We start from the raw sequence: 26,759 nt of genomic DNA, 5'->3' as shown, positions 1-26,759 counted from the left end.
ACTCACCAATTGCTTGGAACTATTAGCCAGAGATCATCAAACAAGTGAAAACGGCAATCTGTCTACGTACACATGTATAATCGTTAAAATAGTAAGGATAATGGATCTTCTTCAAATGATTATAGCTTGTTTCTGTTGCTTTGTATATAGGAAAGTGGGATTCAATTGCCTTGTTTTTGGAGGTGGGGTTTGTATTTGTTTCTTGGGTTTTCAGGTTTTGGCAAGAACAGGAAAAAAAAAAAAAAAAAAAAAAAAAGAAAAGATGGTTGGATATTAGAAGCAGGTGTCAATCATGGCCATCCCCTCCACCCCCCACTTAGACTTGTTTCTTTTGCTTGTGCCTCAACAATGATTAGAGTGGTGAAATGGGTGAAATACCCAAAGAAAAAAAAAAAAAAAAAGTTGGGTTTGCTGTTTAACCTTTTTCACTGTTTGTGGTAGGGTTATGTTCATTGTTCATTTGTTTGTTGTTCCCTCACATGTCTGGGTATATACATTCAGATTACCTAATTATGATAAAATTTTAAAATATGGTTATTAAAAATTATATTCTTCTTATAATTAATGTAAAAATCATAATTCACTTTAATCATCAGTTCAATTCACTATGATGGTTAATTATTGATAATTAGCAATCAATGATTAAATGGAGAAGAGTTTATGCATAGAAATTTAAATTTTTTCTGTTTCAAACTTTCAATTATAAATTTCAATTTTAATTGATTTCATATACAAGAGATTATAGATTATATATATATATATATAAAAACCCAAGTGTAGGCAATAATTTTTTTTTCAGGACTGTTCCTTGTTTGTGACAGATGGATATACTTTTCACGGCATTGGACATGGCAACAGGTGGGTGGAGGGAAAGCAAGAGAGTGGATGATTATGGATGCAAAAGAAGGGAAAAAAGAAAGAGAGAAAGAGGGGTCATGTAAGATCTTCTTTTTTGTTTGCTGTGTGTCTGTGTGGGAGGGTTTAATTTGTGCTTGTATTATGCTAAAGCTTAAATGGCATCATTGTGTTTAGTTCCCTTTTTTGTTTCTTTTTTTTTTTTTTTTAAAAAAATTCTTTGGTCACCTCTTATTAAATTTGGTATCTTCTGTCATGTCATGGAATTGATTTGATTTTATTATCTCCTAGGATCTTTAAATGGGAAATACTTAGTAAATGTAATAGTAATATTTAAAATAAATAAAAAATATTAATATTTTTTTGTTGGGAAAAATATATTAATAAAAAATGGATTTACACCTATGTTGGTAAATATTCTCTTCTATATTTACATCTATTTAGATTTTCTTTTCTTTTCTGTTTTTTTAATTGAACACAATAAATAGGAATTAAATTTTTTTAAAAATTATGACTTATGAATTTGAATAATCCATACAAACTAAATAATAATTTACCTCAAATTTTCAAAAAATTAATAATATTTACTTAAAAAGAAAACGAAGACTTAACTTTATTTCATATAATTTAGTTTCTACTGTGGAGAGAAGGTAATAGTGGGCCTCCATCCTTCAGGTGCGATCTCGATATATTATAATTGGAAATTTTGTCCACAATATCCTGATGGAAACAAAACCTACTAAAAAGGCCCAACAAAGAGCCTTTACCCGGGCTTTTCTGATGCAACCCAGCCCATTTTTCTTCTGGATCAACATCAAAAACCTCCGCTCCATCTGTCTGCGAACTTCACCACGGTCACCTCTGCGGTTGCAAGAATGAGGAGGTATTTTGCTCGCTTAGCTTGTCACTTGCTGTGTTTAGCTTTCTTGTCTCATCCTGTTTGATCCATTACAGGGCGATCACGAGGAAAATTTCTTCTGCTTCTGCTACTAATGCTTATCAATCGAAAGTTACGCGGAAGAACTTCTGTAGTGGTGCAGCTGCAAATGAAGCTGCTGCTAGCCAAGTAATGTAACTTCCATAATTATTAGTATAAATAGTTGGCTCTGGTTCTTGATTCTTCCTTCTCTGGAATTATCATTTTTCTTATTTATTGCTTTCAAATTTTGGCTTTTGAGTTCATTTCGAAGCAAATAGCCATTAGATTATATACTATAAGGAATATTACATATATGTCATATCGCAAATCAATAATTGTTTAGGAGTCTAATATGATTTGTTTTTCCTGCATCTTGAAAATTATATAGTTTTCTAGCTTTCTTGTGTCAATTTTTTTCTTTTTATACAATAGCTCTCATAGCGAGAAGTGATTCTCTCCTTGTTCTGGTAATTTTTGGAATTTTGTTTTGCTCGCTAATAATTCATAAATAATTACTTGAAATGTGTTTATGCAATTGATTTTATTATTGCCTTCAAGAAATTTTCAGCTGTTTTGACTTTTGAGAGGAGTCGATCTAGCATTTAATTGTTATGCTTTAAATTGTAGAAGCATGAAGACAAGGAGCACTTTGTTCATACAGTTCAGCCATATGACATTGCAATTGTTGGGGGAGGCATGGTTGGCATGGCCCTGGCTTGTTCCTTGGGTTTGTATTTTTTTTTTTTTTTCTTTTTTTCATTTCGGTTTCCTGGTTTGCACTTTTTCTTTGAGTATATACATAGTACTGCGGTATTAGTATCTAGTGCTAGAGTATCTAGTGGAAAGTGGTTTTATAGAAACAAGATTAAAGGCAAGAACGTATTTGTTCATGGCACCTAACTATTTTAGGTTGTCATGGTTCTAATATTAAAACACATTTGGCATGTTCTCACTGACAGTATTAAGTTTAGTATTTTATCATGTTAACTTTGTTTTTACAGCTACAACACCATTGACAAAGCATTTGAATGTTGCCATCATTGATAGCAATCCTGCTTTGGGGAGTAAATTAATCATCAAGAAAGAGGATCCACCTGATCCAAGGGTCAGTACAGTCACGCCAGCAACTATATCTATTTTCAAAGGTATTAAATATGCTTTGTCCATTCTTCACGCGCTTTTTTTTTTTTTTTTTTTGGTGCTTCAATGGTGTTATTTGTGGTGACAATTTAATTTATAGTTTGGTTCGATATCTTATAGTTAAGCTTATGGTTTGAAGTTATTTAAACGTGCTTAACAGCTCATCAACAATCACAAAATTTTGACCATGTTGGAATTTACAGAAGCCCTTTAGGGAAAGGCCTTTTGCAATGTACAGGAGTTGTTCACTCTTCCCTGACTTATGTGCTGCAATAGCAAACTCTTCTCTTATCGTATGATGCTCTCCTTGCATATCAATTCTTCTGGAAAGCCTGTACCTTTTTAGTCATTGCTTTATTGTAAAGGTCCTGTTTGTTTACATACTTGAAACACCAAGCACAACTAAATTGATAATACTAGTTAGGTGATATGAAGCTGAAATAACATGCTTTTTGGATGTCAATGATATCTTTACAGATATTGGTGCTTGGCAATATGTTCAACAGCATCGACATGCATATTTTGATAAGATGCAGGTCAGCATATAATCAGTTCTTTTGGTTTTCATTCGTACAGGTTTAACTCAGTTGGCATGTATCATTATTTATGACTTGCATTGAGTTGTTAAACATAATAAAATGTTGCTGGTTTCTTTCATATTGTTTATTGTATTCAAGTTTGTAACTTGTCTGTTCAGGGCTGCATTATTTGTGCTCCTGTATATAACATACATGTGCTTTAAGGTCTAGTTCATGACTAATTTTTTCCTGATCCTTATGGAGCACGGAGTTTTAGTCTCCGTGTTCCAAATTTAAGCAAGTGGGTCAGTACCACCTGCAACTTTTTAAGCTTAAAGTTGCTTCAGGATATTGGAAGCATCATAACTTCAAGATATTTTAGGATATGAAAGTGCTTATTGGGACTCATTTACAATTTTGAAAAGGCATCAAATTATTTTGTATATCTCATTTCATGCCATTTGATAATAGAATTTGCCATACAGCAGAACTATTTGCTTCTACTAAAAAATTGTGTGATGTTTTTTTTTTGTGGAGTTATTATTTAGAAAATTTTACCTTTGTAATTTGCTTTCCTTTTATTCTATTGAATGGTATCTACACCACAAAGCTATCATATATTGTATTTATACTTTGTCCATCATCTTTAAATAAGGTTTGGCTACATTTTCATTAATATATAATTTTTTAGGTTTGGGATTACACTGGCTTAGGCTACACAAAATACAATGCAAGAGACGTAAATAGAGATGTTTTGGGGTAAGCAAACAAGGAGGGAGGTAAAAAAAAAAATCATTTCATACTGTGTTGGTCACTTATAATTGATGGTACTGATGTGAACTGTTGATCCAGTTGTGTAGTGGAGAATAAGGTGCTTCACAGTTCACTATTCTCACGCATTAAGGTATCCTTCCTGGCTAAACTGTTTACATTAATTATGAGGATTATGTGACATGAAACTGTTGTGTACTATCTGATTGCCAATCCTGCAAGCAAGATAATAATCTATGAGAATTATATAAGTTAATAATCCATGAGAATCATCTAATTGCAAGAATAGATAATAATCTAGGTAATAGTAATACAGTCTTTTGCACACTTGCCTAGGTTTCCCCTTATGGTGTATCTATCTTCTGGAAAGTTGAGGGATACTTGTTTTTGCACTTAGTTTTAGGACCCGTAACCATAAAGGTGTTTCTACTCTTTTCTCCTTGCAATTCCTGTTAACTTTTTTCCTGAAACTAAGAAGTTAATTCTACAGGATACTGATTTCCAGAAGACAATCTACCCTTCTAGATTAAGTTCAATGTCTCTACATCCAAGCTCTTCATCCAAAGTTGTGGATAGCACATCATCAGCAGAAGCATCATATATTAAAGGACGGTCAGCAAAGCTGGAGCTGAGTGATGGAAGCAGCCTGTATGCAAAGTTGGTGGTAATAACTTGTATGCTATAGGTTATATACACCTTCAAAAGAAGAATAATACAAATGAAATAGTGTAGAATTTCTATTATGGGTGATGGCTCCTAGAAAATGTTTGTTGCTGATAATGTAAACAGGTGGGAGCTGATGGGGGCAAGTCACATGTTAGACAGTTAGCTGGATTTAAAACAACTGGATGGAACTACTCACAGAATGCTATCATCTGCACTGTAGAACATTCTGTGGATAATCAGTGTGCATGGCAGCGGTTTCTACCATCAGGTCCAATTGCGCTTTTGCCTATAGGGGATAAGTTTAGCAACATCGTTTGGACTATGGACCCAAAGGAATCATCAGACTATAAATCAATGGATGAGGATGATTTTGTGAAAGCTGTAAATCATGCTTTAGATTATGGATATGGTCCTCATCCAAAGTCGAGTTTATTGGATGGTATGGACATGTTCTCATGGCTCAGAGGAAATTCAGTAATATCAGCTAATGAATCTTTTGAAGTCCCACCAAGAGTGCTCAAGTTAGCTTCTGCTAGGATGGCATTTCCATTGTCCTTAATGCACGCCAATGACTATGTGTCAAAGCGAGTTGTTCTTATTGGTGACGCGGCACACACAGTTCATCCTTTAGCTGGGCAAGGAGTCAACTTGGGCTTTGGAGATGCGTTTTCCCTTTCAAGAATCATCACTGAGGGTATCGCTGTAGGCACAGACATTGGAGAGGTACGCCCTATTCTGTATTTTCTTAATTACGATTGGCATGGATAATTGACTGGAATAACTGCTTGTATTCTTCAACGATACTATTGCTCAAATATCCACAAAGCAAAGTTTCACAGAACTGTTCATATATGCAAAATCTGCTGAACTTCTTCCTAAGCTTTGGTTCTTTTGATGCAAGCACAAGTAGTTGAAGTGCTCAGACATTTGATGGATTTCTTTTTGCCAGGTATCACTGTTGAAAAAATACGAAGCAGAGAGGAAACCCACAAATGTGACCATGATGGCTATTTTGGATGGATTCCAGAAAGCATACTCCGTCGATTTTGGACCTCTAAATATATTACGTGCTGCTGCATTTCACGGGGCACACCACATTTCACCGCTGAAGAAGAGTATAATTTCTTATGCTTCAGGGGAACAGAGGTTGCCACTTTTTTCTTGAGACCAATGTTGATTTCGTGAATTTCTATGTTTCCATACCGTAATAAAACGAAACTTTTCTCCACAGTTTGTACAGTGGTAACTGGTAACTATAATGCCCAGAAAGATTAAAATACCATTTCGCTGATCATTCTATCTACTATTCTAGTTCTAGTTAGATTTAAGGACTTATTTTAACTAATACAAGTGATTATTATCTAAATTTAATCGACAGAATATTCAACAAGTCCATGTTTGTAAATAAAAAGTTAATTGGATTTTTTTATTTTCGCTGATGGAAAATTTTCTCTAGAACTTCAAAAGGAGCACAAATTAATAGCTATTACTCAAATATTAGCTGTTATTTTTGATAAGAAAATTAGTCATAGATGCTATTACATGATACAAGATTATTTAAGCTATTCAATTTAGAAAGATACGTGTAGTTGCATTTTCACGTATAAAATTAAATGAATCTGAATGTTCCTTTTTCTTTTTTTTTTTTTTTACTCAAGTAATAGATAGTGGATATACAACAAAAGATCTTCATGGTGCTTTCGTATACAAATCTATGCACAATTGGGGGATCAGTATAGGTTATGATAAAACGATCTCTCACAGCTACAAAAATGTATCTCTGATTATGCGTGCTGCTACACGAGATGAAAGGCGTGAGAGAACTTCAGGCAGCACTCTGGCTGAGATGCTTGGCAAAACTGGAAGAAGCTCTTGTATAACCCGAGCAACATTTACATCCTGTAGATGCCCAAAATATATATACAGGATTATTAAACAGCAATCACAATGCTTGAGATCAAACTTGTTCCAGAAAAAAGAAAAGACAATAATACAGTAACTTTCTTTCCTTTTTTTTTTTTTTTTTTGGGGGGGGGGGGGGGGGGGGGTGGCTAATTAAGCCTTAAGTTGGAGGTTTAAACATAAAACCTCAAGGTCAAGGCCAGCATAATTTCAATTTTACTTGTTAAAGCGCAAATATAAAAGTACCTGACTTGATGCCTGTGATAATGAACTTCCTGCAGTTAAGAACTCAAGTATTTTCTGAACATTATTCAAGATAACTTTATCCTCTTCAGTTATTGTCGGCAGAAGTCCTGCAGGCCTAAAGGGTCCGGGTACCATGCTGAAAACTGGAGGAGCATTTCGTACTCCAAGGATTGACAATATTTGTACCAGCTGTTCCCTTGTAACAGCATCAATACCCTTTACAATCTGTGCCAGAAAATAAAGGTTCAGCATTTAGCCAGCCCAATAAATGACTAACCTGAGAGCATATGAAAGTATAGGAGTAAATGGCACTAATCAAGGTACCTCATCTAGAAGAAATTCTCGGAAAAAGTTCCCCTTCTCAGAAAGCAGAAACGATAAGGCCGCCCTAGTTTGAATTGGCTGTGTTGATTGAGATGCCATTAGTGGAAATCCAGGGACCATATTACCTGTTTGACGTTGCAGAATGCCAAGCTCAGCCATGTTCCCATTCAAACTTTCTCCTCCACCACTTTTGGCTGCAGTGATGAAAGTCTCGAAGGCTTGCATCACATCAATGAATCTTTCAGCGTCAAAAACACCAGTTTTTCCATAAATTGTATATCGCAAAGCATTCCTTAGACGAGGAGATTCATCAGTGAGGAGCCTCTGGCAATAGAAACGTAGAAATGGAACCATCAATTAGACCAACTTGAAGAAACAATGAGGATCAGTATATTCTAGCGATTAACAGCAAACAGAGTTTCAGTTACAAGGTCCAGTCAATGCACCACACAAGTCTAGTCATGCCTACGCAGAGTCAGTCATGTCAAAACAGTGCAATTCGAAGTGTCAATCATGATTTGCTGCAGAAAGAACTTGAAAATTTTCCGAAATTTCCTAGATTATCATCAAAATGATATTTAAAACTAATATCCCCACACCTATCCATGGGTACTTCAGAAAATCAGCTGAAGTACATTTAACTTCAGCAGCTACAGAGCTTGAGCAGCATGAACTCACAAGTATTTTTCTGCAATGTGAATGCAGAGCACATTTTACCTGCTTCAGAAGTTCACAACATGGTTCTATTCCCTAGTTGACTTTAGCATCTTGAAGAAAAAACTCAGTTTTAACTATATTGAATAAATAATACAAGCTCATAGCTCTTGTCAGAATATGATGGGGACATTCAGAACTAGTCAATTACTAATCAAAATAATAAGGGTAAGAGCACTGGAGAAAAAGATATAATTTACTGCCATAAAACTCATACCTGAGCAATGTAGGGGTAGGCCTCATCTACGATAGCAAACTCAGGATTCCCCACTAAAGCTATACCCTCCAGCACCCCTATTGCCCTAATTATGAGAGCAAAATAGGGGGGGATCCTAAATGGATAATCAAATGTTATTTGAGCTAGATCTGATGCTAGCTCCTGAAAGTTTATATTTTTTGCTCCTCCACCCTCAAGTGCTTGATCAAAAACCTTAGCCAAGACTGGCAAGATAGGTTCCAAATTAACTCCCTCAGGAATGAAATCAAGTTTAACAAAATCTTTGACAATAGCAGAATAATCCCGATGTATGAGATGGGCAATAGCTTCAATCATTCCATATTTCTGATCATCTGTTAATTTTGTGACTAGACCTGTCACAACAAAAAATTCTTTCAGAGTTCACATGTATATGGGTCTTCATAGCTTAAAGAGAAAAAATAATTGAACATAGAATTTGGTTAAAAATTCAATCCAGTAGAATGCCAAGAAGTTATGGTTATGGTGCAATTTTGATACTCGTATCAATAATGCGTTAATAAAACATCATAATGCCGCATTCCTTCCAAAAGTTGCAAAATGAACAGCAACAGTATATTATCTTGCACAATTGACCTAAATTCATGAGTCTCTGCTTGCACTACTTTTAGGAAACATATCATTCTTATCTTTCACATATTCGCAAAAGTAGTTCCAGAAAAAGAAAGCCTACAAGTGTCATTTGATTGTGACTGAGATCTGAATTTTGATTTTTCCTCTCATTAAATGAAAGGAAGACCCTAATTTGCAATATGAACCAGCAAGCATTTAATAATTCTGATATCATAAAACAGCTCTTAATATAATCTATAACTGGATACCAACATTAAGCAGAAATCAGAGAGCTACATTGATAAGAAAAAATAAGCAAAAACACAAAAAAGATAGGCCAGAAGCTAAAAGGGGAGAGTACTTTCTTGATGTTCTTATCATCATGCAGAATTTTGATAAAAGCAATTAAGAATACATGAGATAGGTTAACTCCAAGAAGGATATGTCTTCATTGTCTTTCACAATTCAGTATCATAAAGTTGATAGACAAAAGCATATAGGTAGAAAGCGAATTCAAAGAGGAAAGGCATATAAATAATCTTAGAATAGAAAGCGAATTTGAAGAAAATTCAAACAAGATTATGCATCTTATGCCGCTAACCATGCTGAAAGATGATCTTTCACCATATACACTTATGAAGTAGATTGTTACCAAAGTCAAGAATGGCTAGCTTCCCATCTGGAGTGCGAATCATATTCCCAGGATGAGGGTCCGCATGAAAAAATCCAGTATCAAGTAACTGTAATCGAAATCAATTGCAAAATTAGATGACATAGTCATTAGTTAGAACAGACCAAATGAATATAACACTGCCTGCATCTATTAGTTGAAAATATATGTGCAAAACAATTTAAAAGTTAAAAAATACAGCATTGAAGTCCATATAAATCTTGAGCTCTTTTCTTTTTTTAATCTTCAAACATAATGCACAAGATATGTTCATTCACAGTGCATTTAGATATTACAGTTAACTGATGTTAGAGGGCATAATTGAACTATTTTCCTCTCAATTATGAAATTTTAATAGATTATTCCTTATGATCCATTAGTTCTGTTAACAAGAATCCAGAGCAAAGACCAAAAAATGAGTTTAACTATTCGACAAAAAATTTCCGCTTTCATACTAATTGACAAATAAAAATGTGGACATTATTCTACCTACCATGCTAACGGACAATGAGATGAAACATGCACAGGAATCTAGCAGTAAATATCTTCTTTCACGTGGAGGAATATTATATATGACCTAGAGAATGGCCGAAAATTTGTTTCTTGTAGGGAAAAGCCATACAAGAGCATTAATGGAGTATATTACCTGCTTTAAATAGCATATCACTCCCACATTGACAAGTTCTCCAACATCACTTTCGGTACTTTGTGAGAGCTTTTCTCCTTCAATCCATTGCGTAGTAAGAACTTTTCTTGAAGTATACTTTTCATAGGTTTTCGGTACAACAACCTGGAACAGTAATATTTTATATGCTATTCAGTGATACAACTGGCACAATGAGAAATTTATATACAAAATTCCAACAAAAAAGGCCTTATTTAGATGGGGTTGTGCACATAATTAACATAAATCTACAAATCCAAACATGCAAAACGGTTTAAAAAACGAAAAGAACTGACAATCTTCCCCAGTTACACCATCACCATGTGGTAAACAGCTTTTACAGCATCTGCAGATGAATGGACTATGACCAAAGAGCAATGATATGCTTCAAAGCTTAGCCGTAGTGAGACGCATCAACAAATATCAGGTGTGCAAACATACATTAAAGTCATAACTGGTGGCATTCAGTACAGTAGCAAAAGAGAATTTATTTCAAGTTTCTCTAAAACCCAGCTATTGCAACAGTTCAAGGAAGCATCACCTTTCAATTTAGCAAATGTCTAGATCCAACATTTCTTTCCATTATATATCAAGGCCATGTTAAACCATAAGTTGCACCTACTCTTTCAAGTAACTAGTTTCAGTTTTTTTGCCTCATATTGCAGAATGTTATTGCACAACCTTATTTACAACAATAATGTTGGGAAATCAATACCCTTCCTTTATTTTCTCTTTGCCGTACAAGTAATTAGGTAACCCATGCAAACCTGTCGTGTAACATATGTTTCAATTGCAAATGGAAATTTTAACAAAAAGAAGAAAAATTAACATTTTATAGGGCTTCAGCGAGCTGTCTAAGATTTTTGCTACAATTTCTATTAAAAATAAAAGGGCACAACTATAGAAACTAAACGGAACACAATTAATCAGATTATAGGACGTAAAAGAAGATATAGTTGGAAGTCATCAGACTCACCTGTGGAAGGTCTTTTCTCATCATTTCAGCAAATCGATTTCCATTTTCACCTTCATTAACATAATCTAGTTCCTCAAAAAAGCGAGCTGCCCATTCATCAACCAATCCAACAACATCTATAGATATCTGGAAATAAAATAAAAAGGACACAAAAAAAAAAGAGAAGGGAGGGTGTTGGTGTCATTTCCAGTGTAGACGATGAATGACCTCAAAAAAAATGAAATGTGAGATACTCAGGAAGAAACACTACCTGAGGAAACTTACGGAGAACCAAACCCAAGTTCCGTATAATGTACAGATCAATTGTCACTGTTTCAAGAACGAAAGGCCTCTGTACTTTGACAGCCACTATGTCCCCATTCTCTTTTAGTCGACCCTTATATACCTGTCCAAGAGATGCTGCCAAAGAAATGCCAGAACAAGAATAATACTGAATAGTTACTTAATTTCAGAACCTAGCAAGAAAGGCTAGTTTTCATTCTTCCCAAAACTGAGAATACTGAGACTACCTGCAGCAATTGGCGAAGAAGAAAGCTCAGAATAGATATTTTGCCATGGCTGGCCAAGCTCCTCATTGATAAGAGCCATTGCTATATCATCTGGAAATGAAGGAACCTTCACACATCATCAAACAGAAAAATCAGACATAATACGGAGTGACCAAAATTCTACAGTATGCTGCAATAATTACCATGAGCATTTATACAAACTGACATGCAAACATTTCAGAGTGGTTCTTTTCTTTTTACACCAAAATTAAGTTTAAAAACATGTAAAGCAACTTGTCAGACTGATGCATGGCATTTTTAGAAAGAAAATTTTAAATAAAAGGATGGCATGTCACTCAGGAATTGCTCCATTATATGCAGAGGCATTTATCGATATACACAATGAAGTGAAACAAAACTAGAAAGTCCTTGGACAAATGCAGCAACAGTACATGATAAAGGTGTTAGAAAGATGAGGACGGGAAAAGTCAGGTAATGAGGAAGGATAGAGTAGAATATGCAATTTCTGAATTGTTACAGCCAATTACGACCAGCTTAATTTGATGAAGTAGCATCAACTGTAACACCTTTCATAATATGTGAAGTAACTGGAAGCATATGATGATGGCTCACATATGCGATGTAACTGGAAGCATATGGTGGCAGAGCACATAAATTGAGATCCCAAAACAAATACTGACAAGGTCCCAGAGGCTCTTTATTATGAACCACATAACTTCAGCAACAATCAATAAGAGAAAATCATTGCTTAATCTTTTAATGAAGGATGCTATATTTTACCTCTTTCATTATTACTTTATAGCTTCCATAGAGTATCATTTTAAGGTAAACATTTAAAACATCCTTGAGAATTTATTAAATTGTACACAATGAACATCTACGCACCATTATATGATAGAATTTCTCATGCATTCATCATTATGTTTTGCTGAATATTACAATTATAGCATTGTTAGGTTCGCTTTTCATTTTAAAATATTAGTAGTTAAGAGCAGCACAGGCAAAAGAAGCTTATTTAAATGCAAACATTAAAATGAGGGAAAGGAAAAGGAAATAAACAAAGAAATGCACTGAGTTTACCTTATCGCAGAGCTTTTGAAGCTCAGTCATTGCAGCAGGTGACAGTATATCTGGACGAATGCTCAATGCTTGACCAAGTTTTATATATGCTGGGCCCAAAGAGGTCACAATTTCCCTTAATTCAATGGCTCTAGCAACTTCATTCTGAATATGAAAATAGAAAAAGTAAATTATAAAGAAAATGAGTAAATTTCAAATAATAAACCAGCACAGGACAAACTGAAAATAAATTTATCATGATCGACTGAAAAATTGCAATTACACAATCAATCTTTAGATATCAAGTTCTCTGTTTGCATAGAGCAACTCCAGATAGAAGGCTCCTCGAGTTCTAAAAGATGGAACATTGGTCATACAATTAGTGCTATTCAAAATAAAACACAACCACATTTTTCTGCAACAGCAATTCAACCCAACGTATTTGGATAATATAACTCATGCTTCCTGACACAGTTAACATTCCCTAGCCTCCAATGCGAGCTCTCAATAAAGAATTTAATTAGAAAAGACTATGGCAGTAATCAAATGGAAGACGAGGTTATTGAGTTAAGGTTAAGTTCAGATAGGAGTCTCTCAATTCAATTTAACACAGTTTCAAGTACCGAATCTATTACCAATGCTCAAAAAACAGCACATTCTAGATTAGGTGTCCCAAGAATCAAAAGTCTAACACTCTTAGATCATGAACGAGCAGTGAACATCAGTTTCATGAGCCTTTTCTTTTACCATTGTGTCCCATCAAAGAATATGTGAATGCCAGATTTCTCTGCCATTTCTATAGTTGGACCAAATGACACCAACGCCATATGTCGAGAAAATGAAGTAACACACATGCAGATTATGAATTAGTGCCTGACTAAGCAGGCTTGTCACATGCATTTGCACAAACACGGGAGGGAAAGAAATGCAGCTTTCCATAAACTGAAGAGAAAAGAAAAGGGAAAAATCAGAAGCAAGCTATGAATGATTCACCTCTTTAACCTTCTTGTTTATAACATCCAAAGCAAGACGAGAGAGAAAACCCCCAGCAACAGAGAGTAACTGGACAATTCTGGTTGCAACAGCCCGTGGCCTTTTACCCCAATAAGCAGAAATGCTAGCAGGATCATATACCAGTGGTAAGAACTCACTGCTCTCATCTAGCTACAAAAATACAATAAAACAGCTGAAATCAGTTAACTACCCACAAAATCACAAATTTGCATCTAAAATTAGCAATGATGAGTAAGGAGAAGAGGCACATAAAGCTAAAGGTGTCAAAAGACTGAAAGCATTAACAAAGGAGAACAAAGAATATCGTGAAAAAGGGATCCTCCATCCATAGCAAACCATCTTTAGTCAGCTTCAACGGAAATATTTCACCTTCCAAGTTCAACAAAGAGCATGTTTCTTAACCCATTTAATTGAATTACCATTGCATTATCCATCGAACAGCCAAAATTCCATCACAGAATTACAGATTATTCATGCCAAAATCATTAGACAATCTACATTTACAAGAACATGAAACCCGGGAACTTGAACCTGACCTTTGTCTCTGAGAGTTTCTAAAACAGATCACGTCCCTGTGTTTAGAGGTGGCCAAAGTACAGAAGCCACAAATTCCAAAACCATTTGTAGTTTCTATAATTCTAACACGTACTAATTGCTCTTATGCTATCAAACAATTTGTTTAAACGCGCAGAAAATGAATTCAAACATTCCATTTACCAATAAAATAGTATTACCTCAACTAGTCTAAGCTGAACATTGTCATCGGCAAACTGAGCATCTCTTAAATTTTGGCCTCGAAGTCCTCTCATGAGTATAGCCAACTGTTCATTTTCTTCCATTTGCGCCCTCACTCTTTTGATCTCCTGCGAAACTTCTCCGATCCTCTGCCAATTCCGAAAATCAAGTAATCATTAACTCCACAAAATATTAAGAATTAATAAGAATTATAAAATTAACGGTGATCATAATAATAACAACGATAAAAATCGGAATGGAATAAAAATTATAATAAAAATAACATAAACTCGTTTCTTATCTCTTCACCTTCTCAGCAACCAAGCAAAGATTTGATATAAACTAAACATTTATCAGTCAAACTTACAGTGGAAGCTCCGTTGACAGGTTTCAATGGCGACGACCTCGAAGAAACTCCATTAACAGTTTTAGAAGAAGTGGATCTCGATGAGCCATTGAGATTTGTAGATGAAGAGGATTTATCAGGTCCAGTTTGAGCAGGTTTCGGCTCAGTGGCGACGGCGTAAACCTGGCTATTTCGTTTCCTAACCGTAACTCTAGTCGGTGATGCATAGCGCGTAGGTACGGTGAACTTGCGGAGATCGATTCCGCCGTAGACGAGCTGCGGGGCCGCGTCCATAGCGGAACCGGACACGATAGTATACACCGCCGGTATGAAGAGAGAGTGAGAGAGCTTCGAAATAGGAGGTAGACAAGGAAAAGAGAGGTGTTCTGTGTAACTGGTTTAGTTATGGAAGATGGTTGTGGCCGTTGGGGGAACACGTGGCGATATTTGGAGCGGAGGGGCAGTGGTAGTGTCTGCTCCACTTTGATTGATTTGTCGTCTACTGTGAGCTCTAGCAAGTTTGCCAAAAATTGTTCGCTAAAATGTCTGTGTTGATTGTTTGCGCGAAAATTGTGGAGCGCTCTTTACCTCATAAAAAAAGGAAATGAAAAATTAACGCCTGCCGTTCAAAATAAGTAAACGACACCGTGTAGAATTTTTCCTTTTCGTCTGAACGACAGAAATCGGAAATGAATACTAGGGTTCGTATTGTCGGGACGACAAAACGTGGAGAATACACTAATCTTTGGAAGCCTCTTATTTCGGCAAAATAATTTACATATATTTTGAAACTCATAAGGTTAGTGAATAAAAAATACTTTCTTCATAAAAAAGAAAAAAAATAATTTTGAAGGAAAATAAGTTCTCTTTTCTATAAAAAAATAGAACATTTATTAATTTATTGATCATCCTTAATAATCATTGTGGATTATGAGCTATTAATCGTTGTCACAATTTGTCATTTTATGCATTATTTTTATATTTGACAATAAAATTTTAAGATGTAAAATTTTTATAATTTTAAATACTTTTTAATATCGCGATCAAATAATAAAAGTTGAGTTGTTTGAAAATAGTTTTAATTTGAGATTTTAGTGTATTGTGTATATTTAATTGATTTATTCAGAACAACATTTTTAATTGTGTGATTATTCAATTTTGCAAAAAGCAAATGAACCCCAATACTCAAAAAAAAAAAAAAATGAAGGAAGGGTATTTATTTTTACCAATGTATTTACTTACAAAAAAATTCGCATTTAAATATTGATTATTCAAATTTGATCACTGAATATTCGAAATAAAGCCGATCAGTCATTTTTTTGGAAATAAATGGTGATTCAAAATATGCAGGAGTTTTAAATCACTTATCGTTTCAAATAATATAAACGACAGCTTGTTCCACCTTGCTTTTCGCATGAACGACGGATGTTATGGCGTCCTGTTGTTTAGAAAGACGGCTTGAAAGTAAATGGACGTTTAAACGCATGGGAGCCCAAGCCCGACTGATATTATAGGTGGACCATTTGGGCTCGGCAGGACTATTTATAGAATCAAGAGCCCAAAAAGAGACAAAATTTAGAACTTAGATTATGTAAAATTTGTATTCGCATTTTTTTTTTCTCCCAAACGGTTCATTTGCTTATAGTTTGAATAATTTTTTATTTTTTCTCTTAATACTTTAGATCGCCATTGAAGAAAATACTCGTCTATACCTACTAAATAAAATGACCCATACATAAAATCAATAGAGATTATTCAAAAGTTAATTCTAGTTGAAATAAAAAATTTCAAAAAAAATTAAAGGATATCTACCCTCTTTATTATATTGCAAAGTAAGAAGAAATAAATATTTCATTTTATAAGTTATTTTGAGAATATTAATTACTATTTAATTAATGGAAAGAATTTATTGATTACTTTTAATACTTTCAAACGATTTATATTTTTTAAACTAAAATTGTAGAATGAACTAAAATTGTCTTTTTGAGAAATTCTTTAAAAAAAAAATCCCATGAAAAATAATGGATTTCATAAGAAGCATAGGTATGTCTACATAATTTTATAAGAAGAAATCTTAAAGCTTAGCATTGACAAATATCATTAATTTTTTAGTTGTCATTTGATTAAAAAATTCATGATTTCTCTCACAAATGCTCTCCTCATATCTCTTGACAAAAAAATTAAAAATTATGCTGTAACCTCTTTTTCCCGTAAATTAAATTCAACTTACAGATATAAGTTCTCCCACATTTTGACATTCATAAAGTTAAAAAAAAAAAAAAACTCTTAATTAACTCTCTCTCTCTCACAGTAAATAGTAAACTATACAAATTGGAAAATGGAGAAGGCTTAACTATGAGCACGGCCGAAGCCGGAAGGAACACCAGGTCAGCAGAGAATTTTCAAATCCACAGAAATAGCATGGCCCCGTCCATTTAACCATATCCGCCACGCGGCATAATCACAACAGAACATGTCCCACTGCAAGTAACAGAATGACTATAGACATACGCAACGTCCAGGTTCATCTTTCTAATTATATCATATTGTAGCTGCAACAAACAACTCACAAGCTATAAAGAAAACTGAAAAACCATCATTGAAGTTCCAAATTTATCATCTTCTTTCTTCTCTTCAATGCATCTCAGTTATCTCAGTGTTCACTTCATAGTCGAAGATTAGGTGTTAGAAAGATGAACCCAAGAAAAGGAGAAACGTCGGCGTATCATCACCTTCATCAAGATCAAGAAACTCCTTACCATGTCATTCATAAGCTTCCTCCTGGTGACAGCCCTTACGTTAGAGCTAAGCATGTCCAGGTATGTATAACAGGATAATAATTATAAAATTTAAATCCAATTTTTCACTTTTGAAGTGTATACGTGCTTAAATTAGCTTAGCTATAGTAACTAGGTGTGTGTAATGGCGGGAGAGGGGGTGTAATTCATTTTCTTTTTATTGCGTCTATTTCAGTTAATTGGATCCATCATATAGCTTTAATATTGAATGGTTGATCAGCAAGTAACCTATAGGTTTTGTTTCTTTCCATGGAAGGAAGTTTCCTGGGAAGTTCATTTATCATGCTTTTCCTTTTAAGTTCTGTATGAGATTTCGTTTCCTTATTGTTCTCGGGAAAATTTATTTTCTATGGAAACAAACAGTAGGGTAGAAACATTCTTATATTTCTTTTTTATTTTTTTTGAATACTATTCCACTTTATCTCATATGCCTCGATAAAAATGAAATGTTGACCATTCATTATTGAGATCCACATTAAACGCGTGATTGATAGATTTATCTGAACGGTTGGCTTTAACAAGAAGAAAGTTCAACTGTTCATGGATTTGGCCGGTTGCTGATTAATTTCTTCTAGAATGCCTTGATGTTGTTTCGCTATCCACCCCATCGTTTACAAAGTTACAGTTTCTGTTTGTTTCTTGATTTGGGAACCTTCTGGTAGTATGTTGGTCACACTGAGTTCTTAATGTAATTACCAAAGCCAACATATATTACAAGCTTATATGGAGTTGACACCAAACTGAACTTAATTGTGCGTGGTCATAATTTTTTTTTTTTTTTTTTTTTTTTTTGTTATTAGCATTTCAGAATTTTATGAACCCTTTTTTTGGCAGTCTAAAACTTAATTTATATATAATAGAATCTGAGTTAGTTATGTTGAATTCTACAAAATTATATTCATAGAAAGCACATGAAATATAGAATTTCAATTGAGTTCCATTGAAATTTGTGAAACTCACTTGTAGGAAATATGGCCGAAAATGTAATTTTGAAGGCTTTCATAATAGAATAATATGCACATATGGCATTTTCTACTTTGCTTTTGCTTGTAACTTCAGTTGGTAAATGAATGCTCTATTGACAGCTTCAGTATAGAACTGCAGTCTTTTTGTTTTTTTTTTTTTTTTTTTTCTCTTTACTTATTCTAAAGTGTCGTGTTTCTTCTACATGGAAATGCAGCTGGTTGAAAAGAATCCAGAAGCGGCCATAGTTTTGTTTTGGAAGGCTATAAATTCTGGAGATAGAGTTGATAGCGCACTAAAAGACATGGCAGTAGTTATGAAACAGCAGGATAGGGCAGAGGAAGCAATTGAAGCAATTAAATCTTTTAGGCATCGGTGCTCTAAGCAAGCCCAAGAATCACTAGACAATGTCCTCATTGACCTATACAAGGTACCTACTTTACTTATTTGATTAGAAAGTAGAACATTTGTCTAGTCTGAATTTGCTTTGCAAGCATTGGAGACTCGAGCTGTGAGCTGTCTTTTGTACTTGATATTATATCACTTTGTCATTATTTTCAATTGCGATATAAAATGTCAGTAGTTAAAACATATTTTGACTTAGAATCGTACTTTGATAAATTCATGATTAGCCAGATTCTCTATTTAAAATGAAAAACAGCTCATTATCCTGTAACTTTTTGGTGAGGTTTAATAGTGGTTATGATGAAATATTGCAGAAATGTGGAAAAATTGAGGACCAGATACAGTTATTGAAGCAGAAGCTTCGGCTGATATATGAAGGAGAAGCCTTCAATGGGAAGCTTACTAAGACAGCCCGCTCCCATGGGAGGAAGTTCCAGGTTACCATTAAGCAAGAGACTTCTCGGATACTGGTACTAAATTTATCTAATTTTTTTTTTCTCCATTATGTCTCCTGTTTTAGTTACCTTAAATATTTAGCTGATATCACATATGAATATATAAACAGGGAAACTTGGGTTGGGCATACATGCAGCAAGGAAGCTATTTGGAAGCAGAGGTTGTATACCGAAAGGCTCAGTCGATCGATCCCGATGCTAACAAGGCTTGCAACTTGTGCTTATGCCTTATCAAGCAGGCACGGTATGCAGAGGCACATTCAGTCCTTGATGATGTATCGCAGGGTAAGATTCCTGGGTCCAATGACCCTAAGTCAAGAGACCGTTCCACCGAGTTGCTCCGTGAGTTAGAGACATGCCAGTCGTCTCTATTTGCTCCAAAACCATCAGGATTAAGTTTGGAAGATGCTTTTGTTGAAGGGCTTGACCAATTGATGAGCCAAGTGAACCCATACAGGTCAAGGAGACTTCCCATTTTTGAAGAGATCTCGCCATATAGAGATCAACTAGCATGTTAGATATATCCTAATTGATAGAATATCGGGAGTAGAAGTTCCTCTGTAACAAATGAGCATATAGGAAGTAACTGTATAGTGTAATTTCTTCGTCTTTTCTTTTCTGTTTTTTTGGCTTTTTCTCCCGATGGAACACAGCGCCTGTAACCAGCAATAAAGTTATCATATAGAAAGAAGTACTTCTCTTTTTTAGGTTCTGATAAAAGTTGGGCTTGTGAATCATACAAGCAAACCTTCCCTTTTTTGGGTTCTGATGATGTTATCTAATGGTATTCTATTCAAATCTTGTTGAAACCGAGTTGTCTTCCGGAAGAGTGAAATAAATAAAATTTTATTTCATCCAATTCAAGCAAAATGAAGAAAGAGGCTAGTTCTAGAGAAGGAAAGGTAGAAAAATTTAGGTAGATGATATTGTTTGCTCGTAACAATTCATATTTTGAACTACTAAGTATTTTTTTTATTTTTTGAAATTTCTTATTTTCATTGTTTTGGTACATATATGACATCATGAATCTGATCTAAACAAGTATAATACCATAATAGAATTAGTTCTTGTTAATTTTTCTGGAGTTTTAAATGGTCCTCTCATGTAACAAAAAAAGGGAATAACAACAAACTCATGCATTGAGGTTATATTTAGTTTACTGTAATGCAATGAAAAATGTAATCTAATAAAATGTAATTAAGATTCCATTACTGTGTTTGATGATGTATTTGAGAAAATTTATGGAATGTAATCACCATTAAATTTTTATATTTGTTTGTAAATACATGTAATTAGCACACTACCCCCACCTCCACCACTACCACCACCACCACTCTACTACCACCACCACTGCCACCATATTATTAATAATAATAATAATAAAAGAAATATTTGAATCAAAAGTCATTCATTATACCAAATTATTAAAAACTATTTAGACCTATAAACTATTTGGACTAGAAAATAAAACAAAAATTAAGCCAGAAAAAATGGAATGTAAAAAAATGAACGTTAAAGTCATTGAAAATTAGTTCTTTTTTACACAATTGTATATATTTTCATTGAATAAATTAAATTACAATATAAAAGTATGGTATTTTAATCTTTTTAGTGACTTTTCATTCCATCCTTCATATTTCTATAACAATACAAAAGAATAATTAATAATGATTTGATGGTGGTGGTGTGGTGATGGAAGAGGAGGAGTGGTGGTGGTGGTGTTGGAGTGGTGATTGCACCGATGGTAGTGGTTGAGAATGGGTATGAGCTTTAAGAAATGTAATGGCTTTACATAGATTTTTTGATGTAATGAATATAACATCGATTTAAGTAATGAAGATTACATATATAATCTTAATTACATTACAAAGTTAAAAAAAAAAAAAAAAAAAATCTACTCAAACAATGTAATCAGCTATATAATATAATTCTTATTTCATTACATGATTGGTTGTATCGTACCAAACATAACCTAAGATTAAGGAATTATTTTTCTGATTCCGCAATAAACGAATAAAAAAGACAGATAAGGAAAAGTTTGAAAAATATAGATCAAAAAGAAAGATACATTAACAGCATTTCAAGAGGACTTTCTAAACTGCAGGGATTTAAGTGATCCTCCATTACACTTGAACAAATATAATAAGAACAAAGAAAAATATCTACCAGGGGAAGTTCAACATATAACCTATACAACCAATCCAAAATACAAACCTTCTCACATCCTAAAAGGCTAACATAAGGGGGGGAAGGTGAAACCTAAAAGACCCCATAGAGAGAGATCTGCAGGACGTATCATCAGAAGAAAGGTGAACCAATTTAGACGGAAAATCCAGTTAGCTTGGCGGCAAGGTTAACATCAGATGAAATTCAAGAGAAACTAACAGTTGAAGCCATGACATACGGATAACACTATGATGAGAATCAAGGCAAGGACGATACCGAAAACAATCAATTTCATCTTCATATTTTCAATCCACATCTTCCTTTTTATCTTAGTTCCCTGCTGTCTGAAATCTTGTGCCTGCAACATTACCATCAATTTAAACAAACGACATTAGTCTATCAGAGAAAATGCAAGGGAAATAAACAGGTGATAGCCAACCAGACTCTATCCGAGTACTAAAGAGAATTTCTCAGGCTTCTCATCCCATTCAGCATTCATACAGGTGATGACAGAATATTTTGAGTGATTTCCAGAGTCCAGGTCGAAAGAAAAGGCAATTGGGGACTAGAAGTGAATGAGAATTTTTCTAGACATTGAACTAACCTGTGAGCGAAGGTTCTCAGTTTTATCCACCAGGAGCTCAATCTTTTCACCACGATCAAGAACCTGCAGAAAAGAGAATTTGCTTAAAAATTTTCCACAAAGTCACCTTTATAATCAGTTTTCACGATGTCACCACCATCCAGTTAAGCTTTCATGCAAACATGCATGCCAGAGTGAGAAAAATCCAGTGGCTTGTCTGTACCTTCTCAATATTTTCCATCATCACACCCTTAACTTCAGACACCTGAGCCTTTACTTTTGCAAGCTTGCTGATCTCTTCAGGATGATCCATACAGTACTGCATGTGCTCCTTCAGTTTGGGCCTACAATACAGACAGATAAGCAAGAATCCTTATAGAGAGAATATAAATTTGTCAACAAAAGAAAAAAAAAAAAAAATACATGGGAACATATACCCAAATTCTCTCTTCAGGCCATTGGCCTGAGCAGTTGCAGCTTTTCCTCCACCATATCTCTTCTTGAAGTCTTCCTTAACTCGCTCCAGAAAGGCAATTGGAATTTGCCTGCCAGCAGAGTCGACAGCAACCACACAGTAGGCTGCCAGCAGAGTTAACAAAAGTTTGTGATTATCAAACAGTGGATCCTTCACTTTGAGTCCAGGAAAAGCATGTCAGCACCAAGAATTTACCAGCATATGCAAGTTACTCATCCCTTAATTCATTTCGCCATTCAACAAAATTCAGCAACAGGGTAATTCAACATAAATATTATAAATAAAAATTTTGAAAATAAAATACAAAATAAAATCACAATATATATCTCAATGGCCAAAATAAGCACAGTTGCCACATTTATCCTAAAAACAATTAAAGGGATACCTATTTATACTTTCACATCAATCATAAGAGATTGATAACACCAATGGGATAAAGTAAGAACGCCCAGTATACATTAAGCCACTCCATTGCAAAGGGATTCACGTTTTTCCATACAACAAAAGCTTCCCATGCAAATTTTCCAGCCCTCTAATGCTTCACCACAAAAAGGAGCATCAAGATTTCACGATGTTTATTTCATTAAATTAACTATCTTAGACACCAATTTCAGAAAGCATCAGCTTGTAAAATAGATACCAATAATCTCCATGTTCTCTGATTCTTTATTAGGACCCAAGGAAATTTTATACAATGCTCACGTCTATCACCAATTCACCAATCACCTTCCTCGCTGAGCCAGAGTTATCTAACCGTCCATATCAGATGGCTCAGCAGGCAAAAATGCAGAACCAGGTCAAACATCCCCATGGATGACTTCGAACCGGTCTTCAAAGAGACAATAATAAAAATTCCCTATACGAACCATCTCAATAGCACATGAAGCACAAAGGCATTGCAGAGTTTATGAAGTGTTATTTCTGCGAAGTTTCTGATATTGACAAATGATTAGGCAATTAATTGCTAGTATAACGTCCAAAACATCCAGAAGAAACACATTTACATTATTGGTTCTTCATTGTTTTCGAACTTTAAGAAGGCATAAACTACAGGAATAGAAATGAGAAACAAAAATGAATATAAAATATGAAAATCAAAACCTCGAATCTTTCAGCATAAGACCAACAGCCAAATAGAGCATACTTCAATATCTAAACACGATATATTTCCTTCCAGAACCAGTACATAAAACCATGAAAAGGTTAACCCGATACGTTCCATTCAGAAATATTCCACATAAATCAGAATGCGAATCAATAGAAGTAGTAAACAACAAAATAACTAAGAGAAAAATGTAGCCCGTGTATATATAGCATGCCATATATACGCAAAACTGAATATTCAAGACACGCAAGAACATTTGGATTTCAATACAATCAGGCGGTCAAACGCACAGATCCCTCAAAAAAGCAGACAACGCAATAGTCAACAAAATCAACAGAGCTATGAAAATAGAGATCCAAATCAAAATTCAAGGAAACAAAAGAATTGATACACAAATAAACAAAATTTGCAGGTGCTTCTAAGGAAGAATCAAGCGTTGATCCGGATCACAAATCAAATTCAAAATAAAAAATAAAAAATAAAAAAACATTTGTACAGGTAAGAGAATCTTACTGAAGCCATTTTCAACAAGGTAATTGAATGTATGACCATCGCAGTTATAGGTGAACTTGTTATTAGAAGAAGGGAGTTTCTGGAGGCATTGAGCAGCAACACTGGTGAAATTTCCGGTGAACTCGGTATACTCAGCCAGAATAACCGTGCCTCGAGCGACGAAGCTGTAGATCAGCGATTTTTGCCCCATCTGTTCCTCTGTTTATCTCGTAGAGAAAACAGCAGAACCTTAAACCTAAAAGGATAATCGGATAGAAAGGAAGAGACGATGAGATCGGAGCGGAGAATAGAGAAATGTGCTAGAATTGGGCTTTGTACACTATTATACGTTAATTCCTTGTGCGAATGGTTTTGTTTTGTTTCGTTGGTTGTTATTTGTTGCTTTATTTTAATTGAATTGTAAATTAACGATGGACAAAAATTAATGGAGAGATAGAGATAGAGAGAGTTACCTGGAAAAAGCAGACTTAGAAAATGGATGAGCGGAGGGAGAAGGAATGAGGATTTGGCATATTACGGAGAGCGAGAAATCAAATTGAATGAAAAAATATAAATATAAGTATTTTTAAAAATTTCGGCTGCTCACACGCGGTCTTTTGTTTTAAATTTTTTAGATAGGAAGTTTCTATTTTGACCCACCCATTATTATTATTATCATTATCTGACCCATACAAATGTCATTGATTTCAAGTGTAAATACATTTGTGGTTGAGGTGTAATCTTGTTTTTCTAAATCTAAAATACTGCATAATATGGTTAAACATAATTTTTATTTGTTTTATATAATAATATATATTTTCATTAGATATAAATAATCTACATTTTTAAAGTTAAAATTAGCTAATAAAAGTGACAATAATAATTATTTTGTTTATTTTAAGATTTGATTAAGAGTAATTCTAGTAATACATATTTATTAACAAAAATGCACATTTAAAATATGGATTGAATAAAAAACTATGGAGATGATTATTTGTGACGAGTGAAAAAAAGGAAAAAAAATAAGACTATTTTTACGGAAAAGAATACAGTATATAATTTATTTCATTAATTTTACGGAAATGTGAATATTGTATTAAGATATACTAATATGTTGGCAACATTAACTACGAACTAATAAATGTTAAGCATGAGTTTATGTTTTATAAAAAATTAATTTATACAGCGTTTAATTTTTAGAGTTCTATGAAAAGTTATTCAAATAGCTATATATTTACTAAAATAATTAATTTTATCGAACATATCATATGTCTTTAACTACATATGGAATGAATCAGATAGACTTTGCCAAAAAAAAAAAAGAAATAAAAATTTCTAAATGACAAAGTATCAAATCACATAGTATCTTATATGTATATATATTTCCCTCAGTAAAATTTGATAATTGCTACTTGGATACTCTTGTTCTTTCCATAAAGAAAATGACATGGCTGTTAACTTTGCTTAAACAGAATTAATAGTCTCTAATTAATTTGTTCAAAATTATGCTTTTATTATAATATAAAAATCACTATCCAAATTCAAAGCAATAATAAATGAATACAAAAAGTCAAATAATAAGTGAATTAAAAATACAAGTCAATGTTAGTCCCTTTGCATATGGTGGATGGTGATGATTATGCATGAGAAATGAGGAATGATAAATTAATACGAAGGATCAACATTAATATGCTTCAACGTCTTAAAAATTGAACAAAGATTAGTAATTTAGAATACGATCATTATTTTATGCGTAAGAGGCCAAGGGATTCTCATTAAAAGAAGGTTTGGAAATTACTGGCATTGCTTCTAGTAGAAGTGGAAGCTACTCCGTCAACAACGAAAGATAACTGAAAGAACAGGGAAGCAAAAATAAGCAACCTGTCCACTTCACGCTCCCCAAGAAAAGATTTAAACTTCCCTTCTAATTTTGCTCCATTGCTTTGAAGTACTTCCAGATTAATATTACATTGAGTCAAAGGTTTTAGGACATACTCATGGAAAATGAAATACTAATTTATCATTTCATTATTGGATAGAGCAAATAAATGAGATACGGATTTTTTTTTATAATTATTTTCACTTTTTTTTATTGAACGGTCAGAAATAAAGTCATTTTAAATAAAAAATTATTTTTTATTAATTTAATCCATAAATGAAATCATATAACATGAAGTTATAAATTAGACCTGGACCAATAAGAAAAAGAAAAAAGAGAGGAAAATTGAGATAGGAAAAGAAATGAAATAGATGAATAATAAATTGTTTGAGGGATTAGATTTGGAATGAACAAGAAAATTTTTTTTTTTTTCAAAATACATCTTTTTTTCCATCTCCATCCCCGTTAGAATCAAAATTCTTGCATTTTTTGTAGAAGTAAGACTTGGTTGATTAATTATGAGATATGAAAATATTTTGAACTATAATGCATAATAAATAAATTACTGATCTAATGACTAAAAATCAGTTGGTTGAAGAAAA

General features: G+C 33.8%; 4 protein-coding genes across 4 annotated transcripts; 2 read left to right on the top strand and 2 right to left on the bottom strand.

Annotated features, from left to right (window-relative positions):
* The first annotated feature begins 1,602 nt into the window (after positions 1 to 1,602).
* Positions 1,603 to 6,172, top strand: LOC105650370 (FAD/NAD(P)-binding oxidoreductase family protein). The gene is made up of 10 exons (XM_089723821.1): positions 1,603 to 1,738; positions 1,810 to 1,921; positions 2,402 to 2,501; positions 2,776 to 2,919; positions 3,392 to 3,450; positions 4,124 to 4,191; positions 4,285 to 4,336; positions 4,694 to 4,867; positions 4,993 to 5,592; positions 5,819 to 6,172. Exons 1-10 carry the CDS (start codon positions 1,731 to 1,733, stop codon positions 6,032 to 6,034), a joined length of 1,533 nt encoding a protein of 510 aa, XP_089579947.1. The 5' UTR covers positions 1,603 to 1,730; the 3' UTR covers positions 6,035 to 6,172.
* A 183-nt stretch (positions 6,173 to 6,355) lies between these two features.
* Positions 6,356 to 15,331, bottom strand: LOC105650369 (Protein kinase superfamily protein). The gene is made up of 13 exons (XM_012237259.3): positions 14,858 to 15,331; positions 14,490 to 14,639; positions 13,735 to 13,905; positions 12,763 to 12,906; positions 11,683 to 11,788; positions 11,424 to 11,572; positions 11,174 to 11,299; positions 10,180 to 10,323; positions 9,516 to 9,603; positions 8,273 to 8,646; positions 7,342 to 7,665; positions 7,018 to 7,242; positions 6,356 to 6,768 (listed from the first exon to the last, which is right to left on the bottom strand). Exons 1-13 carry the CDS (start codon positions 15,128 to 15,130, stop codon positions 6,634 to 6,636), a joined length of 2,409 nt encoding a protein of 802 aa, XP_012092649.1. The 5' UTR covers positions 15,131 to 15,331; the 3' UTR covers positions 6,356 to 6,633.
* A 2,068-nt stretch (positions 15,332 to 17,399) lies between these two features.
* Positions 17,400 to 20,177, top strand: LOC105650368 (Tetratricopeptide repeat (TPR)-like superfamily protein). The gene is made up of 4 exons (XM_012237257.4): positions 17,400 to 17,655; positions 18,815 to 19,027; positions 19,317 to 19,472; positions 19,568 to 20,177. Exons 1-4 carry the CDS (start codon positions 17,530 to 17,532, stop codon positions 19,973 to 19,975), a joined length of 903 nt encoding a protein of 300 aa, XP_012092647.1. The 5' UTR covers positions 17,400 to 17,529; the 3' UTR covers positions 19,976 to 20,177.
* A 1,328-nt stretch (positions 20,178 to 21,505) lies between these two features.
* VAMP726 (vesicle-associated membrane protein 726) lies at positions 21,506 to 24,877 on the bottom strand. The gene is made up of 6 exons (XM_012237256.4): positions 24,752 to 24,877; positions 24,300 to 24,534; positions 22,644 to 22,785; positions 22,430 to 22,550; positions 22,228 to 22,290; positions 21,506 to 21,981 (listed from the first exon to the last, which is right to left on the bottom strand). The coding sequence occupies exons 2-6, from the start codon at positions 24,487 to 24,489 to the stop codon at positions 21,838 to 21,840; spliced, it is 660 nt and encodes a 219-aa protein (XP_012092646.1). The 5' UTR covers positions 24,490 to 24,534; positions 24,752 to 24,877; the 3' UTR covers positions 21,506 to 21,837.
* Between the last annotated feature and the right edge of the window lie 1,882 nt (positions 24,878 to 26,759).

This window comes from Jatropha curcas, chromosome 7, assembly GCF_041381405.1.
Source record: "Jatropha curcas cultivar XTBG-Jc1 chromosome 7, XTBG_Jcur_1.0, whole genome shotgun sequence".
Taxonomy (NCBI): domain Eukaryota; kingdom Viridiplantae; phylum Streptophyta; class Magnoliopsida; order Malpighiales; family Euphorbiaceae; genus Jatropha; species Jatropha curcas.
The sequence above is the reverse complement of the archived record's forward strand: the minus strand, read 5'-3'. Positions and strand labels throughout refer to the sequence as shown.

Coding starts and splice junctions, on each gene's coding strand:
- LOC105650370 (XM_089723821.1), top strand. Junction 2,920..3,391: donor AACTATATCTATTTTCAAAG/GTATTAAATATG, acceptor ATATCTTTACAG/ATATTGGTGCTTGGCAATAT. Junction 5,593..5,818: donor TAGGCACAGACATTGGAGAG/GTACGCCCTATT, acceptor TCTTTTTGCCAG/GTATCACTGTTGAAAAAATA.
- LOC105650369 (XM_012237259.3), bottom strand. CDS start 15,130: ATGGACGCGGCCCCGCAGCTCGTCTACGGCGGAATCGATCTCCGCAAG. Junction 12,907..13,734: donor TAAACAAGAAGGTTAAAGAG/GTGAATCATTCA, acceptor TTTCATATTCAG/AATGAAGTTGCTAGAGCCAT. Junction 7,666..8,272: donor CCTACCCCTACATTGCTCAG/GTATGAGTTTTA, acceptor TTCTATTGCCAG/AGGCTCCTCACTGATGAATC.
- LOC105650368 (XM_012237257.4), top strand. CDS start 17,530: ATGAACCCAAGAAAAGGAGAAACGTCGGCGTATCATCACCTTCATCAA. Junction 17,656..18,814: donor TTAGAGCTAAGCATGTCCAG/GTATGTATAACA, acceptor ATGGAAATGCAG/CTGGTTGAAAAGAATCCAGA. Junction 19,473..19,567: donor AAGAGACTTCTCGGATACTG/GTACTAAATTTA, acceptor ATATATAAACAG/GGAAACTTGGGTTGGGCATA.
- VAMP726 (XM_012237256.4), bottom strand. CDS start 24,489: ATGGGGCAAAAATCGCTGATCTACAGCTTCGTCGCTCGAGGCACGGTT. Junction 22,291..22,429: donor TGATGGAAAATATTGAGAAG/GTACAGACAAGC, acceptor TCTTTTCTGCAG/GTTCTTGATCGTGGTGAAAA. Junction 21,982..22,227: donor CTGAGAACCTTCGCTCACAG/GTTAGTTCAATG, acceptor GTAATGTTGCAG/GCACAAGATTTCAGACAGCA.